The following is a 16,276-nucleotide window of genomic DNA, read 5'->3' as shown; positions in this document are numbered from 1 at the left end:
GTAGTGGTGTACCCCAGGGGTAAATACTGGGGCCAGAACTGTTTAACATTTTCATTAATGACCTGGACAATGGGACAGTGTGCACCCTCAGGAAATACACTGATGGTACAAAACTGGGAGGAATGGTGGTACCCCAGATGGGTGTGCTGCCATTCACAGGGACCCGGACAGGCTGGAGAATTAAGCAGAGAGGAATCTCTTGGGGCTCATCAGGGAGAAATGTGAAGTCCTGCAGCGTGACAAGAATAACCCCATGTACCAGCATATGCTGGTAGCTAACTTTCTGGAAACCAGCTCTGCAGACAGGGACCTTGTGGTTCTGGTGGACAGCAAGCTGACCATGAGCCAGCAACACATTCATGTGGCAAAGGCAGCCAACAGCATTCTGGGCTACATTAGGAAGAGCATTGCCAGCAGGTCAAAGGAGGTGATCCTTCCTTTCTGCTCAGTGCTGGTGAGGCCATATCTGGAGTACCATGTCTAATTCTGAGCTCCTCAATACAAGAGAGACATGGGCATACTGGAGAGAGTCTCGTGCAGGGCTGCAAAGATGATTGAGAGGCTGGAATGTCTTTCCTATGAGGACAGGCTGAGAAAGCTGTGACTCCTCGGTCTGGAGAAGAGGAGGCTCAGGGCGAATCTTGTCAGTGTGTATAAATACTTGGTGGGAGGGAATGAAGAAAAGGGAGCCAGACTCTTCACTGTAGTGCTCGCTGACAGTACAAGAGATAATAGGCACAAATGAAAACACACAAAATTCTATCTAAAGACAAGAATACACATTTTTACTGTGAGGGTGGTCAAACCCTGGCACGGGTTTCCCAAAGAGGTTGTGGAGTGTTGATCAGTGGAGATACTCAAAACTTGACTGAAAAACATTCTTCGGCAACCTACTCTAGCTGACCCTGCTTGAACACAGGGGTTGAACTAGGTGATCTCGGGAGGTCCCTTCTGACCTTAATGTTTCTGTGATTTCTGTGAAATACAAAAAAGTATAGAATGGTGGTTCACAGTCCGTCGTAGGTTCAATTCTAACTATTGTTTTTGTCATCAAGGACTTGGAAGTATGTAGACAGCACAAAGCTGAAAGAGATGGAGAACACGAGAGAAACTGTTTAAAAAACAGAATGGAATATAGTGTGTAAAGTTAAAGATGCTGTAGTTAGGAAGAAATATTAGTGCAGCTGAAAGCCAAAGAACAACCTCCTAGGTGTGAACAAGGAGAAGAGAGCAAAAAGCATAAGCCATGAGAAAATACTGAAACAATAAGAGTTGTTTAGTCTAAAGAAGACACGAATGAGTAGAGGAATGGGACTGTCCATTTGGTTGTCAACAAGTCATTAGATTGGCTCAGCCTTACTGTGAAGAGAGCGTGTTCCAGTGTGAAGAGTTCCCATCCCCTGAGCTTTGTGTATGAACAACCGTACAGATTACAAATATCTGGATGGGACTAATGCCTGCAGCTGTAAATAGCTATGGATTTTGAAAGGGAGTAGGGAACATAATCTTGAAATTCCTTTAAAAGAAAAAGCATTGAACATAGCTTTGAGACAGCAGGCTAAATAGCAGCCTCTTAGCAAAAAATCTCTGCTTTTTTGTAACAAGGCTTGCAGAATTAAGTCTTCTCATCTTTCTTGTTTGTGTTATAACAGGAAAAAAACAGCAAGCTGGAACACAACAAAACTCCAAAACAAAAGGCCACTCTGTTCAGAAAGAACCAGAAGACTATGGCACAGGTAAGAAGAAGCAACAGTTGCTCAGATTTGTTTATAAAGCAACTAAAAGATAAATGTGATGCTAAGATTTGAATATGAGCCACAGCTGTACTTCTGGTGTTTCAGTTTTGTTGTTCACTTTACTGTTGACAAGGAAGAGCTGGCTGCTGTCCTTGCAGCACTGTGTCGGTACTGCAGAGCAAGATTGGAGGGCCTGCATACTGCCTAATATTTTAGTTCCACCTGGTTTTACAACTGCATAATGGAACAGTGAAGGGGAAATCACTTTTTGAACTGAGCAAATCATGTTAAAATACTCTAAAACTTGTAAAAATATTTATACTTTTTTACTCAGCAGAATATGTTTGCAGGAAAAACTCTGTAGCTGTTCCTGCCAAATTACCTCTTCTGGTAACCTGGTAGCCAGAGACCCAAGCAGTCCATCCTAGAAAAATAACATTAGCCTTGACTCAGCAAGTGAAATGACTTGGTATGTGTAGCTCACGGCACTCATTAAATAACCCAGTTTTCTGCCAAGTGCTGTTTGATTCACAGACTTTTCCCCCAGCCACCCAAGGAGGGACAACCCATGCCTGCTATTACTGGGCAAAGAGGAAAACCTTTAGATCTTTTTATGATAAGAATTCAGGCAGATGGCTGCTAAGCCAGTTTCTTCCCAGAACCCGTTTCAGTAATGTATAATCCTTGTGGATTATCACAGAATCGCAGAAGTATGCCAAGCCTTTGCTTGGCATTTCAAAAAATGGCCAGGAACTGGATACCATACCACACAGGGTACTTTTCCCTGGCTGTTAAGTAACTTGGTCTGGTGGTGCAGCTGTGTTCACTTTCAGTGCCAAAACTGCTGGCTAACGTAAGTGGAGTTCTAAAGATTTGTTTGGTAGAACTGAACTGTGAACTTTGTCTGAAACTGTTGAGTCACATCTGTGAATATTTTTAGTGTGAAAACCCTTTTGCCAAAAGAAAATTTTATTCTGCGCGCGAAAGTAATTGTGTAATAAAAATGAATGAAGGAAAAATCTCTACTGAACAAGTGGAAGAACAGTCATCACAAGGCGATGGTAGGATTAAAGAGTCTTTATAAAATTATCTCCCAAAAGGAGTGATGTGTGCCTTGTCACATGACACCTTTGAAGCTGCAAATGATCTAAACCTATTGAAGTGTAGCTGATCATGAGTTTGGTAGCATGTGACCTGTTTGTTTCCTTCTAGGATTCATTGGGCATTGTGTTTGCAGTTCTATTCGAAACGTTTTGTTTTGACTGCGGTGGTCTTTGGAAATTCAGGACAAAGGCCGAGTTACATGTCCAACATGCCGGGCTGTGGTGAGAAAGACTGTAGAAGGACTGAAGAAACATATGGTAAATTGCAGGCAGGTAAGAACAGGAGAGAGGAACAATGTTTTCTTTACTCCTCTTCAACTTACTGATTGAAATGCCTGTATGCTGTTTTGTGTTGCATTGAAAAGCAATTTCATCTTGTCATGATGTCTCTAGGCAAGAGTCCTTGTAAATCTGTAAGAGGCTGCGCTTGGTGTTTCTTGCTTAGCCTTTTGCTGGAGATTTGGGGTAGTGAACAAAGGTGTGGCTATTTCATTGTTCCCCTAAATTTTAGGCTCCATGAAATCTCTTATGTTCTTAATGGGCAGTTATCAGGCCCAAATAAAATGTTCTGCTCTCCTACTCCCTTCCCCCAAAGAGTTTCCCACTGCTTTGGTTAATTTGCAGTTCAACACACCATATCCTTGGTTATTTCTAGGAAATGTTCACATGTCATCACTGTGGGAAGCAGCTCAAGTCTTTAGGAGGGATGAAATACCATGTCATGGCAGACCATAACAATCAGGTAACACAACTGCTGTGCATCTGAAAATCCTACAAGCAGGACAGTCTTTTGTACCTTCCCTGGTGCACACAGAAACAGAACATGGTGTAGTTTTTCAAATGTTGTAGCTATTCCAATCTTGTCTACCTGTTATTAGTCTAGTGAGATTTGACATCTGAATAAACAGTAGAATGTTACCAGAGATGGTACACATGCTATGTCTTAGAAAGAGGGGATGAATTTCTGTTTAGGCGTTGTGCATTTTAGGCATTCTCAATCAGAAAAAAAATGATTACTCATTAGGCTACAATTTTCAGTCCATGACTATAAAGTAGGAGTGCTTCTACATCCAGAGCAGACTAGATTTCAGTTCTTTACGAGTTCAAAGGTAAAAAAGCAGAAGCAGCAGTTTGATTCTTGTCTCTATTTACTGTACAGATACTAATGCTACAATCTGATTTTCCTCTTTGGTATTACTTTAAAGAAGGCAATGTCTCCTGTTGTAGTTTTGAAGAATTAGAACTTTTGAAAAGGTCATTCGGAAGTTTGAGTGAGGTTTAGATAATTCATAGATAATTCATTACTGTTTTTTTTTTTTTTACATAGTTCCCAGTACTATGGTTTCTGAACCTACAGCTGTACTCGTAAATGAAATAGGCCAGGGATCATGTTCTGAGCCTGAGGAATAGGTCTGTCACACATTTCTAACTTTTTATTCAGTCTAGGTGTAATATTATTGTACAGTAGTGTAGGAAATTATATACAATAACCAGCAGAGAGACAATAGAGAACAACTTGAGCTGTAGTTTAGCATAGATGAGTAACAGTTACGGGCAGCTAATCTACTTCGCTTTAGTTAGGCTAAGTGGAGATGGTAGGACCAGTAAACGTTAAAGATGCGTGACAGAGATGAGTAAGTACTTTCCACAGGCAGAAGGGGAGAAAAGTAATTATGGAAATAAATATCCTTGTCCTTCCCAGCAGCTATAGTTTGGGACCATTTCTTTGTCAAGGTTTTGTTCATAGATGGCTACCTAAATGTTAAAACTCTTATCTGCAAAGTGGTTTTCAGGCAGTTTACTCCTTTTAAAGATAATTGAGTTGCTCTGGGAAATAGACAGTGATCATTGTATTAGATACACTTCCATAAAATCATAAGTTGCAGAGATTTAATTATTTTAGAAGCTTTCCTTCAGTAGTGTGTTGAGTAGTGAATTCCCTATGAGAAGAACTATAAATGCTAAGCATCCTGTGTTTTTCTCTCATCTTTCTGCTGGGCTTTAGCCAGTTGTGAAGGAGGGAGGAGAATTGGATGAGCAGCTTGAGCGAGACCGCCTTCGGAAGGTTTTGAAGCGTATGGGAAAACTAAAGTGTACGAGGGAGGTAAGCTACATTGTGCTAAGTATCCTGAATTAAACAGCAGCAGATGCATGAACATAAAACATTATTAGAGTTCTGCTGGGTATGCTTTGGCGCTGGACAAAGCTGTATTTGTTTCAAGATCCTAGCTATGCTTTAAAGACAGAGTATCATAGGATCATAGAACGGTTTGGGTTGGAAGGGACCTTTAAAGGTCATGTAGTCCAACTCCCTCTGCAATGAGCAGGGACATCTTCAACTAGATCAGGTTGCTCAGAACCCCATCCAACTTGACCTTGAATGTTTCCAGGGATGAGGCATCTACAACCTCTCTGGGCAACCTGTTCTAATATTTCACCACCCTCATCGTAAAAAATTTCCTCCTTGTATCTAGTCTGAATCTACCCTCTTTTAGTTTAAAACCATTACCCCTTGTCCTGTCGCTACAGGCCTTGGTAAAAAGTCTCTCTCCATCTTTATTGTAAGACTGCAATAAGGTCTCCCTGGAGTCTTGTCGAGGCTAAACAACCCCAACTCTCTTAGTCTTTCCTTATAGGAGAGGTGTTCCATCCCTCTAATAATTTTTGTGGCCCTCCTCTGGACTTGCTCCAACAGGTGCTTGTCTTTCCTGTGCTGAGGACTCCAGAGCTGGATGCAGTACTCCAGGTGGGGCCTCACCAGAGCAGAGTAGAGGGGCAGAATCCCCTGCCTCAACCTGCTGGCCATGCTGCTTTTGATGCAGCCCAGGATATGATTGGCTTTCTGGGCTGCAAGTGCACATTGCTAGCTCATGCCCAGCTTTTCATCCACCAGTCCTCCTCTGCAGGGCTGCTCTCAATCCCTTCATCCCCCAGCCTGCTTTGATGCTGGAGGTTGCCCCAGCCCGTGTGCAGGACCTTGCAGTTGGCCTTGTTGAACCTCATGATGTTCACATGGGCCCACTTCTCGAGCTTGTGGAGGTCCCTCTGAGTGGCATCCCATCCTTCAGGCATGTCATCCGCACCACTCAGCTTGATGTCATCTGCAGACTTGCAGAGGGTGCATCCGATCCCACTGTCTATGTTGTTGATGAAGTTATTAAACAGTACTGGTCCCAATATGGACCCCTGAGGGACACCACTCATCACTAGTCTCCATCCAGACATTGAGCTGTTAACCACTACTCTCTGGATGCAACCATCCAGCCAATTTCCTATCCACCGAATAGTCCATCCATCAAATCCATATCTCTTCAGTTTAGAGAGAAGGATGTTGTGGGGGAACCATGTTAGAGGCCTTACAGAAGTTCAGATAGATGACATCCATAGCTCTTTCCTTGTCCATTAGCGTAGTCGCTCCATCATAGAAGGCCACTAGGTTGGTAAGGCAAGACTCACCCTTGGTGAAGCTGTGTTGGCCGTCTCAAATCACCTGCTTGTCCTCCATGTGCCTTAGCATAGCTTCTAGGAGGATCTGTTCCATGATCTTCCCAGGCACAGAGGTAAGGCTGACAGGTCACTAGTTCCCAGGGTCCTCCTTTCTACCCTTTTTAAAAATGGATGCAATGTTTGCCTTTTTTGAGTCACTGGGGATATCACCTGACTGCCATGACTTTTCAGATATCATGGAGAGTGGCTTGGCAGCTACATGAGCCTTTTCACGCGGGACTCTGGGATGCATCTTGTCAGGTCCCATAAACTTATGTATGTTCAGGTTCCTCAGGTGGTCATGAACCTGATCTTCTCTTACAGTGGGAGGGACTTTGCTCCCCTAGTCCTTGCCTTGAGGTCCATCCACTCAAGAGGTGTGGGAAGAGAGGTTACCAGTGAAGACCGAGGGAAAAGACTTTTTGAGTACGTCAGCCTTCTCCTCATCTGTTGTTACCAGTTGTGTTCGTCGGGGGCAGGGGGGTATGCACTTTCTTTGACACTCCTTTTCTGGATGACATACCTATAGTAGCCCTTTTCATTACTCTTTACGACCCTTGCCAAGTTCAGCTCCAGCTGTGCCTTGGCCTTCTTGACCCGATCCCTATACAGTCGGGCAGTGTCCCAATGCTCTTTCCAGGATACCTGTCCCTGCTTCCACTGCCTGTGCATTTCCTTCTTGTCCTTTAGCTTGACCAGCAGATCTCGACTCAGCCATGCCAGTCTCTTGCCTCCCTTTCCTGATTTCTTACACATGGAGATCAAGAGCTCTTGCGCTCTGTGAAAAGCGTCCTTAAGGACTTGCCAGCTCTGTTCTGCTCCCTTGTCCCTGAGGACGGTTTCCCAGGGGGGTCCTATTGACTAACTCCTTGAATAGCTGCAAGTTTGCTTTCCTAAAATTCAGGGTCCTGATTTTACTCTTTGCCTATCCCATATCCCTCAGGACTGGGAACTCCACCAGCGCATGATCATTGCAGCCCAGGCTGCCTCCGGTCATGATGTCTCTGAATAGCTTGCTTGTGTTGGTGACCATCAGGTCCAGTATCGCGATCCCTCTAGCAGGGCTGTCTATTACCTGGCTTAAGAAGTTATCTTTGATGCACTCCAGGAGTCTCCTGGATTGCCTACAGCTCACTGTGCTACTTTCCCAGCAGATGTTGGGGTGGTTGAAGTCCCCCAGCAGGATGAGAGCCTGCAAGTGCAATGCCTCCTGTAGCTGGAGTAAGAAGGCCTTGTCAAGAGGCTCCACTTGATCCAGAAGCCTGTTGTAAACACCAACTGCAAGATTCACTTTGTTGCCCTGGTCTCTAATTCTTACCCATAAGCTTTCAGTCTGCTCATGGCTATTTTTCAGAGGCAGATCTTCACAATCTCTCCATTTCTTGACATGGAGAGCAACCCCTCTGCCCCTCCTTCCTCACCTGTCCCTTCTGAACAGCTTGTAGCCATCAATAGCAGCGCCCCAGTCATGGGTCTCATCCCACCAAGTTTCAGTAATGGCAACTAGGTCATAGCTTTCTAGCAGCATGATGGCTTCCAGCTCCTCCTGTTTGTTACCCATTCTGCGTGCATTGGTGTAAAGGCACTTCAGCTGGGCTACCGGCTGTGTCACCTTTTTAGAGGAACACACATTAATTCCTTTGAGGTATTTCACTGGTGTTTCTGTCTTGGCTCCTAATACCTCAGGAGCCCCTGGCTTGTCTCTGCAAGACTTATCTCTGTGCTCCAGTGTACCCACACATCTCAGCGCAACAGGCTGAGGGCCCTTGCTAGCACTCCGTCCCTCAAACCTTGGCGTGTTGTGCCATGGCTTGTCACAGACAAGCCTGATATCCCCTTCCCACTTCAAGTCTAGTAGTCTTTTGAGGGACTTTGATGGGATGCAGTGTTACCTGGAAGGCAGCAGATTGCCTGGAGAATTTCCTCTTAACACTTGTGAAGCACTGAGCATAGAGAATGAATTTTGGAATGACTGATACTTTGTTAGAACCTCATGACTAAACAAAGTAGGAGCCTGGTGAACACTAACTAGCTCAACCAGAAGCTTTAGGACTTCACACATGACTTGTGAGGTGACATTCTCTTGCTTACACTGGAAAGGAATTCACCTTTGGTTACTGTCTGATACCCATTCACACTCTTTTAGAGAGGATCACTAGGGTGATTGAAATGGAGTTTTTATTTTTGATTACAGGGTTTTTTTAAATGACTTCTTTAAACTAGATGTGTAAATGTAGATTCAGCAAAGGTATAACTTCATAAATGCATTCAGTGGAAGATGTCAGGGAGGAAGAAGTTAAAGAATAACCATTTTACCTTGCAACAGTATTATTAATTGTTCACAGAATTACACAATTGTTAAGGCTGGAAGGGAACTTCTGAGGTCATCTAGTTCAACCCCTGTGCTCAAGCAGGGCCAGCCAGAGCTCTTTGATGTGTTGGTCTCTTCAAGGGGGATCGAGAGGACACTGAATTATTTCTTGTGTGCATCAAAAGTATTTTTTTAATGTGTACTTCTGCTCTTTCCTTAGTTGTTTGTGATAGCTGGGAAGGTGTTTTTATGTATAATTAACTCAGTGAGTTTGTCTGTGGTTTTTGAAAATATTGAATTTGGCCACAGCTAGAGAAGGAGACGGAGGGCAAATGGATACATCTAAGAAAATTAAAAACTTGCTGATGCATGTTTAGTTTGTCCTGTTTCCAAGCTCAGTGTCAAGTTGATCACTGGATTCAGGGTTAGGAGATACTCTAGTAAGTGACATCTGCAGGAACCATTGGAGTTTTTGTTGTCCTCCGTTGCAACATGAGACAATAGATGTGTCCTAGGAATAGCTGAAAGTTTTATTTACCATCACCCTAATATTGCTGCATTCTAGACAGTTTGACCAGTCAACTGAGTATAAAACCTTCCTGTTTTTCTGCCCAACTCCTCTGTTTGTTTCTGAAAATGTTTCCGTTTGTGCATTTTCATTTAACATCTTGCTTCTTCATTCCATACATTGAAATTATCTGTTGCCCACTAGCTACAAAGGAGTTCTAAGAACCAGTTTCTCCCAGTTGCATCCAATTCTTTGTCCCAGATTTCATCTATGTGAATAGACTACCATTAAAGTTTACTACCTGATTGTCTCTGGTCCGTCAGGAAGAGTGATAGTACTTTTGTCAGCAAACTGTGGGTTCTATACATGGTGGTCTTGTGGTCACTTGGAGAGCTTTTTTCTTCCATGCATTTTTCTTCTGCATTGACAGGGCTGCACAGGCAGCTTCACTAGCATAATGGGATACCTGTATCATGTTAAAAAATGTGGGAAGGCTGCTTCTGAGCTGGAGAAAATGGCTATGAAGTGCCATCACTGTGGAAAAGCATACAAATCAAAGGCAGGACTTGTCTACCATCTCAGATCTAAGCATGGGCCGGTAAGTGCAAATTGCCATAGTTATCAGGATGGTGTGGTAGTACTTCAGCTGTTCAGGCTTGAGACTCACATAGGCTTTTGTCTGCTAATTGGATGGGTGATTAGGGGTAGCAAATTGTTGCATTTTTCTGTCTCTCTGGAGTATTCTGACCTTGATACTTTCCTTCTAGCAGCAGCTGTTGCTGTTCTGTGACTAGGATTAATTTTTTAATAGTAAATCACCATGGCAGCAGTAAGCTTTCCCCAACCTGGCTTTTGCTCCATGGAAGAATGATGCTAACATGTATATTTAGAATATAACAGAATATTTATTCACAGTAGTTAGTTTAACTGAAATAGGAACTAGTGAAGGAGGCTCACCTTTTTTGGCCATCATTGCAGGTCACTTTCCTCCATGAGGAGAGAAGAACAGAGAGCCTGAAGGAAATAAAACGGGAGCCAAACACCACAGGCAGAGTTCAGAGGAGATCTGCAAAGGTGGCAATCTACTATCTCCATGAGCTAGCTGGAGAAGAGCTGGCCAAAGAGTGGCCCAAGAGAAAAGTTCTGCAGGACTTGATTCCAGATGACCGGAAGGTACAAGACCTTAAAAATGCTATATAGGGTTTGAGTCTTTCTTCACATCAGATAAGTCTTGCACTGGCATCTACCTGGTGTTGCCAGTGTTTAGTGGCCCATGGAAAGCAATATTGAAGAAGTAATATCTTGTGGGATAGATCAGGTTTTGCTGTGTCTGGTCTTAGATTACAGTATTGCTACAGTAACAGTTGCTGTGGTGTAAGTATTTCGCCCAGGCAGGCTATAATGACTTTCAGGTCCTGTTGCAGTAATTTTCAGTGGGCACAAGTAATGAAGGCAGTTACAGGCAGTATGTTGCTCACAAGTCCTAGGCTGCAGATCGCTGCTGCTATGCTGTGATATTTCGTAGTTTTTCAGGCTTCAGAGTTTCCAGGAGCATCTTTTAGGCTATAAGGGACACTCAAGGGAAAAGGATGATTTATTATTTTAATGGGGTAAGTACATTTAGAGGAATTGTTGTAGTCAAAGTTATGGGAAGTTTTGGAATCTGGTATTGTGGGGGTTTTCCAGATTCAGTGGTGTTTGTAGAGAATCAATGAGATGGGAAAAAATTGGTTATTAAAAATGCGGATGTTAGAGTAGGAGAAGAAATACCACTTTTGTCTCACAGCCTGGGAGAGAAAGGGACATACTTGGCACTATGTGTAGCCAATATTGCTCCCAGCTTTCAATTCCATCTCTTTATCTCAGCTGAAATATACTCGTCCTGGACTGCCCACATTTAGTCAAGATGTGCTGTGCAAATGGAAAACAGAGATAAAGATGTACCGAAGAGTCCACTGTCCAAATCAGGTAATCCTTAAGCGTTTCTGAAGCCTTAAAAGGGGACAGATTTCAGGTCTGTACAAGTCAACAGCTTTCCACCTTGAAACTGCAGCTTGTCTCTCTGTGGCAGACAAATTCTGCTCCATCTCAGTATGATTGGTTAGCGTAACCAAGACCCTGTTTGGACTGTTGACCTAGAGATAATTCCTCTAGGTATGTGTTTGTCCACTTCAGAGCCAGTAACTTGGTGTCAGACTGGCACAGCTTTCACACCCAGCTGGGAGCTGGTCCATTTGGAGGTTTGAGCAGTGGAAAAATGACAGTCCCCTGCCTGTCTAGCAGGTGTACTAAATCTAATTCTGGAAGAAGGGAGGAGTAGAGGTGGAAATGTGAGAACAGAGGGACTCTGTCTGGCACAACACTTAAGTTTTCTTCTGAAAGCTGGAAATGGGCTACAGAAGGCTCATGCGTGGCACTGTCATCCTGGTCTAGGGTTGCTTATGCATGTGCACTTAGTTGCTTACAGTCTCATGCAGCAGTCACCAGTCAGATCCAGTGAGAAGAAATGGCCCCATTGGTGGAAACAATGGTAGATGTGATGCACATGACGCACACTGCTGGATAGCCAAGGGTTGGTGGTGGCTTCCCTCTGGGTTTGGTGTAGAGACAATGCTTTCCCCCTGCCCTACTCCACCCCCAGCACTCTCTCCCCAGTTTTCAGTCTTGCTTCATTTCCAGTATAAAAATCGCAATATAAAGTTGTAAATAGATCTGTCTCCAGAAGGCAGCTGTTCAATTTCACCGACCGGTAACCCAGAAATATGTCTTGCACCTACCTCCTGTTTCAGGGTCTGAGCTGTCGGCTGTGTATGATCTAGTACCCTGAGACTGACGCCTAAAGCTTCACATGGGGTAGGCCTGTAAAGCTGTCCTTTAACTGAGACCACTGATGTCGGATACAGTACTTCTGCTCTGTGCCACTAGATACGCAGGCAGGGCAGGAGAGATTGAAGTGTCTTGTACTTGCCTCTGTGCTTTGTTTGAGATTAATCTCTGCTGCACTTTAGGCAAAATGCAAACTCTATCATTTTACTCGAGCTTTTGATAGAGGGTGAATGTAACTGTGACAACAGTCTCGTCGTTATGTCTAAATGTGCTCAGAAACTGGAAATATTTGACTTACTGAAAGCTTAAGTCTCTTTTAGTGGTCTTTTTACCAGAAGCTTTCTGGCTTTTTAGGACTCGGTGTCTGCCTCCCTCTCCCTCTCTTATCTCTTTTGGAATCGTCTTCCAGAGAATAAGACTTTCTTGTGCAGGAAGAAGTGATTTCTTAGTAGAGTTTTGCTGACACACACTTTTTTTTACTGTTTCAGGGTTGTGAATCTGTATATGGCAGTGTCTCAGGACTCAAATCTCACCTCGGCACGTGTACCTTGGTTGGTAGCCTTCCTGTACTCACTATCTTTTATACGAATAGCCTGACTGTTCCTGTCCCTCCTATCTCCTTGTTCAAGCTCTTGTCCTGCCATCTGCTAATCTGAGTTCCTCACAGTTTTGAGTGCTCGCCTACGTGCTAATGGGGTTGCCATTGCAAACACTGCTTGAGGCAAGGAGGAAGCATCTTAATGGCATGCATTTTAGTGAAACTGCAGTCCTACCTGTAGATTGACAGCTACAGGAGCTTTTTTTCCAGGTACAGTGCCGGAAACCTTGTAACATCTCACAGAGCAGTCTGATGCTTTGTGGGCATAACTGGTCAATAATGTCAGTGCTCCTGTAGCTAAAGCGTTGTCTGGTATGAATAAGAGTTTCGACTTCTCACTGCTGGGTGATATCTGAGCAAGATTCAAATACAATATAAGATGTGTCAGCCTTCTAGGCAGCAGTTGGTGATGGATTCTTTTGTTTTGGTGCTAGGGAGACTTTGTGGCTGGTAAATACAAGTGTCTCCTGTGTGAGAAGGAGTTCATTTCAGAGAGCGGGGTCAAGTATCACATCAATTCTGTGCATGCTGAGGTAAGCCAGGTGGAATGGAAGTTCTCAAACCTCAGGTTGTTGGAGGTGGGGGGGGGGTGTCTTGGGGAGGAAATGCTGGATGCTTGCCCTGTTTTATTTTTTCCTTGCTCACTGTAGGAACAGTGTCCTAGACTCAAATGGCCTTTGATTTGCTTAAACATAACTGGTCTTATGCATTGGTCCGGGGAACAAATGGTGTATTGTGTCATGTGTCTTATCCCAAGCTGCTGCTGCTCAGTTCAGCTCTTCAGCATTTCCCATGCCTTTAGCCAGGCAATTGCCAAATCAAATCTGAATCCTCTGAGACAGAGTGACACCTGAGGAGGAGCATCGAAGAACAGAGCTTTGTTAGGCAGCTGCCTTTCCAGATCTCACATTTCAGGAAACCCTAGTCCCACAAGGCAGCTTTATTATGAGCCCTGATAGGCTTTATATGGTATTTCCACCATCAGTACCAACCTGTTGCCTTCTAAACCCTCCAGGACTGGTTTGATGTAAACACAACTACCACCAAAAGCTTTGAAAAGCTAATGAAAATCCGCCAAAGAGAAGAGCAGAGGAAGCAACGGAAGAAACGTCCCTTGACCCGGGGCAAAAAGAAGAGAACTGGGACCCTGACTGCCAAGAAGCTCCCCACTGCTGGAGTTGAAAAAATGAGGAGGAGTAAAAGAGGTCGTCCACAGCGGGTGGACAATGAGAGCGCAAGTAGTGAGGAGGGGGAGCCCCAAGTTGCACAGAGAGCCGAATTTCCAAAAGCCAACCGCAAACGAGCCCGGAAGTAAATCCCTAGAAGAAGAGAAGGAGTAATCCTAAAGCTTTTCAGTTATAAGCCCCACTTCTGTCAGGCTCATAATCCACAGCACTAATACAGGCAACTGAATGTCTTTGGGACTATGACTCCATTCTACTCAGTGACCTTGATTTTGAAACTGTTGCCTATAGTCAGTTGTGAGAGACTTCAAACCAAAGCTGTGGTACAGAGGCTGCCTCTCCTGGTGTAGTTCCCTTGGACAGTGGCACTAGCAGTGTACCCAGTGTAGCTCCTGCTCTGGTTACAGTCTCAGTTTGGGTCACATTAGTTGCTTGTTTAGTGGTTTCCCGTACAGCAGCTGTCTGTTTTGTCATCTTCCTCTGATGGGTGACATCAGGGTTCTTTTTTAGCAGTTCTCCCTATAAGGGACTGACTAGCACAGTGTTTAGGTCTCTTTAAGGGGGAAATCTTTCTTGCACAGTATTCACACAAATTAAGCAGCACTGTACAGAATACAAAGGCTTTAGCTTGCCCTGTAACTGTCCTGTCTGTTGTCAGCAAGGCTGCCACAGAAGAAGGAAATGCCTTCCTAGCGTGTGCTCCAGTGTGTTGCACAAGGCACTGTCTCTACTTCATACACTGATGTTTAGGTTCAGCACCAGGCAGTAACACATGAGCTCTGGTCTGCCTGGAAGTGATAGAACATCATTATTACCCTCATCAGGAGCCCAGTATTCCCCCAGCATCTGACTTCTGTAGCAGTGGGCATTGAATATATGTAGAGGGTCTTCCAGTCCAGTGAGGAATAAATACTCTCCCGACTTTTGGAGATTCACTGGCCCCCAGTTGCTAATGTAATAAGACGGTCTTCATAGGCCCTCTGAAGACTGCTTGTTTCAGACTCACCTGGGAAACAAACTTACTGCAAGACTGCGTATCTACAACAGCAGTCTCACTAATTCTGAAACCGAGGTTCCATTGCCAGTGTGGTGTTCTTTGTCATGCCCATGCTCCCATAGTGTTCTTACATTTGTTGTGTTATATTACCTGTTTCTTTTCAATACTACTTCCTTTGTGTGAATGAGGTATATTAGCAGTGGCATCCCTGTGTGGAAAATATTAAAAGAAGAGGGTTCATTATTTTAAGTCACATGTTGGCATGATCTCTGGATCTTAGGGAATATCTTCCTGTGCTCCATAAATGCAGCAGACGTCATAGAAGCTAATAGGAAGCAGTAGCACAGGCAGGCCTACTCTGTCTTTCAGAGAGTGAGTTCTCCAGAATTTCTGTTATCCAAAGACCCACTGTACCAGGAGGTTGCAAAATTTGACCTTTTCCTTGCAGTTTTGCAGGCAAGAAAATAGGCAGCTGGCTCCATTTTACCTCCCTGTGAATTTTCACTGTCTACCAAAGTTGCTGGTGCTGAAATTCACAGGGAAGCCATTGCAGTGCCTGGTGAATAAGTGGATTTATATGTATGTGTTATTACCAGAATAATCTTACTGGCCCTAAAGTGACAAGTGCTGTATAGCCAGGGTGTTCTCAAGAGCTGCCTCTCCCATATAATAAACAAAGCAGACCCCAGCTGAGCATGATCTGTCTCTCATGGGGACTAACACCTGTATGTAGTGAGACAACATGCAGTGCTCCATTGTGATTTATATGTAATACCTACACTGCATTTTGGAACCAGCTATCACTGTGGTTGCAGTGCTGTGCTGAAAGTACAAATATGTGGACTTCTGTGCAGGGTGTATAAGGTTTGCAGTAAGACAGGCAAGATCAGAAGATGACAAAATAAAATGTCACCAATGCGAGAATGTGGTTTCTTCTGTTTGGTGTGTAGTGTTCTTGGTACCATCCTTACCTGCACAATGTACCCTAGGCTGCCCACTTGGTTGTCCTGCATGCTCTGGTGCTGTTCAGTTGTCTGCACCACTGCTCCTTAGTACTCCACTATACACAGCTGTACTTTGACCACACATGTTTACTGCCTTCCTGCCCAATAGATGGACAACACGATAAACCCATGAATTAAAGATGGTTTTTCTTAGTGAATTTCAGTCTAGAGTCCTTTTTACTCTCATTTATGAGTTATTAACCAGACCTGATTTCTAGACATGGATACCTCATCACCACCTGAATTTTGTAGTTACATCAACAACATATTCCTGCACATAACATGGCACGTGAAAAAAAAATATTATTCAACAGACTGTTCATGCTGCGTCAGTGTTACAGCAGATTATTTGCTAAGGCAAGCTACCCAGTATGCCTGCATCTGTGCTTTACTGCTCTGAGGGCATGGGAAAATTTAGCCTCAAGGAAGGTATTTTAATTGAGGAATTCACATCATCGTGTCTATCCAGGGCTATAATTAACATATAAAACCAGCTAATTGTACTACAGCCTACAGTGCTAAG

The 16,276-nt window shown here is 43.9% G+C and overlaps 1 protein-coding gene across 1 annotated transcript; it reads left to right on the top strand.

The window, feature by feature from the left end:
- The first annotated feature begins 253 nt into the window (after positions 1-253).
- Positions 254-14,132, top strand: ZNF512 (zinc finger protein 512). The gene is made up of 11 exons (XM_009704268.1): positions 254-417; positions 1,606-1,752; positions 3,004-3,112; positions 3,495-3,581; positions 4,845-4,943; positions 9,575-9,742; positions 10,123-10,317; positions 11,011-11,112; positions 12,459-12,521; positions 13,003-13,101; positions 13,584-14,132. The coding sequence occupies exons 1-11, from the start codon at positions 254-256 to the stop codon at positions 13,881-13,883; spliced, it is 1,533 nt and encodes a 510-aa protein (XP_009702570.1). The 3' UTR covers positions 13,884-14,132.
- Positions 14,133-16,276: the final 2,144 nt, after the last annotated feature.

Source organism: Cariama cristata, unplaced genomic scaffold (assembly GCF_000690535.1).
Source record: "Cariama cristata isolate BGI_N322 unplaced genomic scaffold, ASM69053v1 scaffold6727, whole genome shotgun sequence".
In the NCBI taxonomy this organism is placed as follows: domain Eukaryota; kingdom Metazoa; phylum Chordata; class Aves; order Cariamiformes; family Cariamidae; genus Cariama; species Cariama cristata.
Note: the sequence above shows the minus strand (reverse complement) of the source record. Positions and strands in the feature narration are given on the sequence as shown.

Bases quoted from the DNA above. Each gene is read 5' to 3' on its own strand.
- ZNF512 (XM_009704268.1), top strand. From the start codon at position 254: ATGTACCAGCATATGCTGGTAGCTAACTTTCTGGAAACCAGCTCTGCA. The intron at 3,582-4,844 runs GTAACACAACTG...GCTGGGCTTTAG, and splicing joins TGGCAGACCATAACAATCAG to CCAGTTGTGAAGGAGGGAGG. The intron at 12,522-13,002 runs GTTGGTAGCCTT...TTTTGGTGCTAG, and splicing joins ACCTCGGCACGTGTACCTTG to GGAGACTTTGTGGCTGGTAA.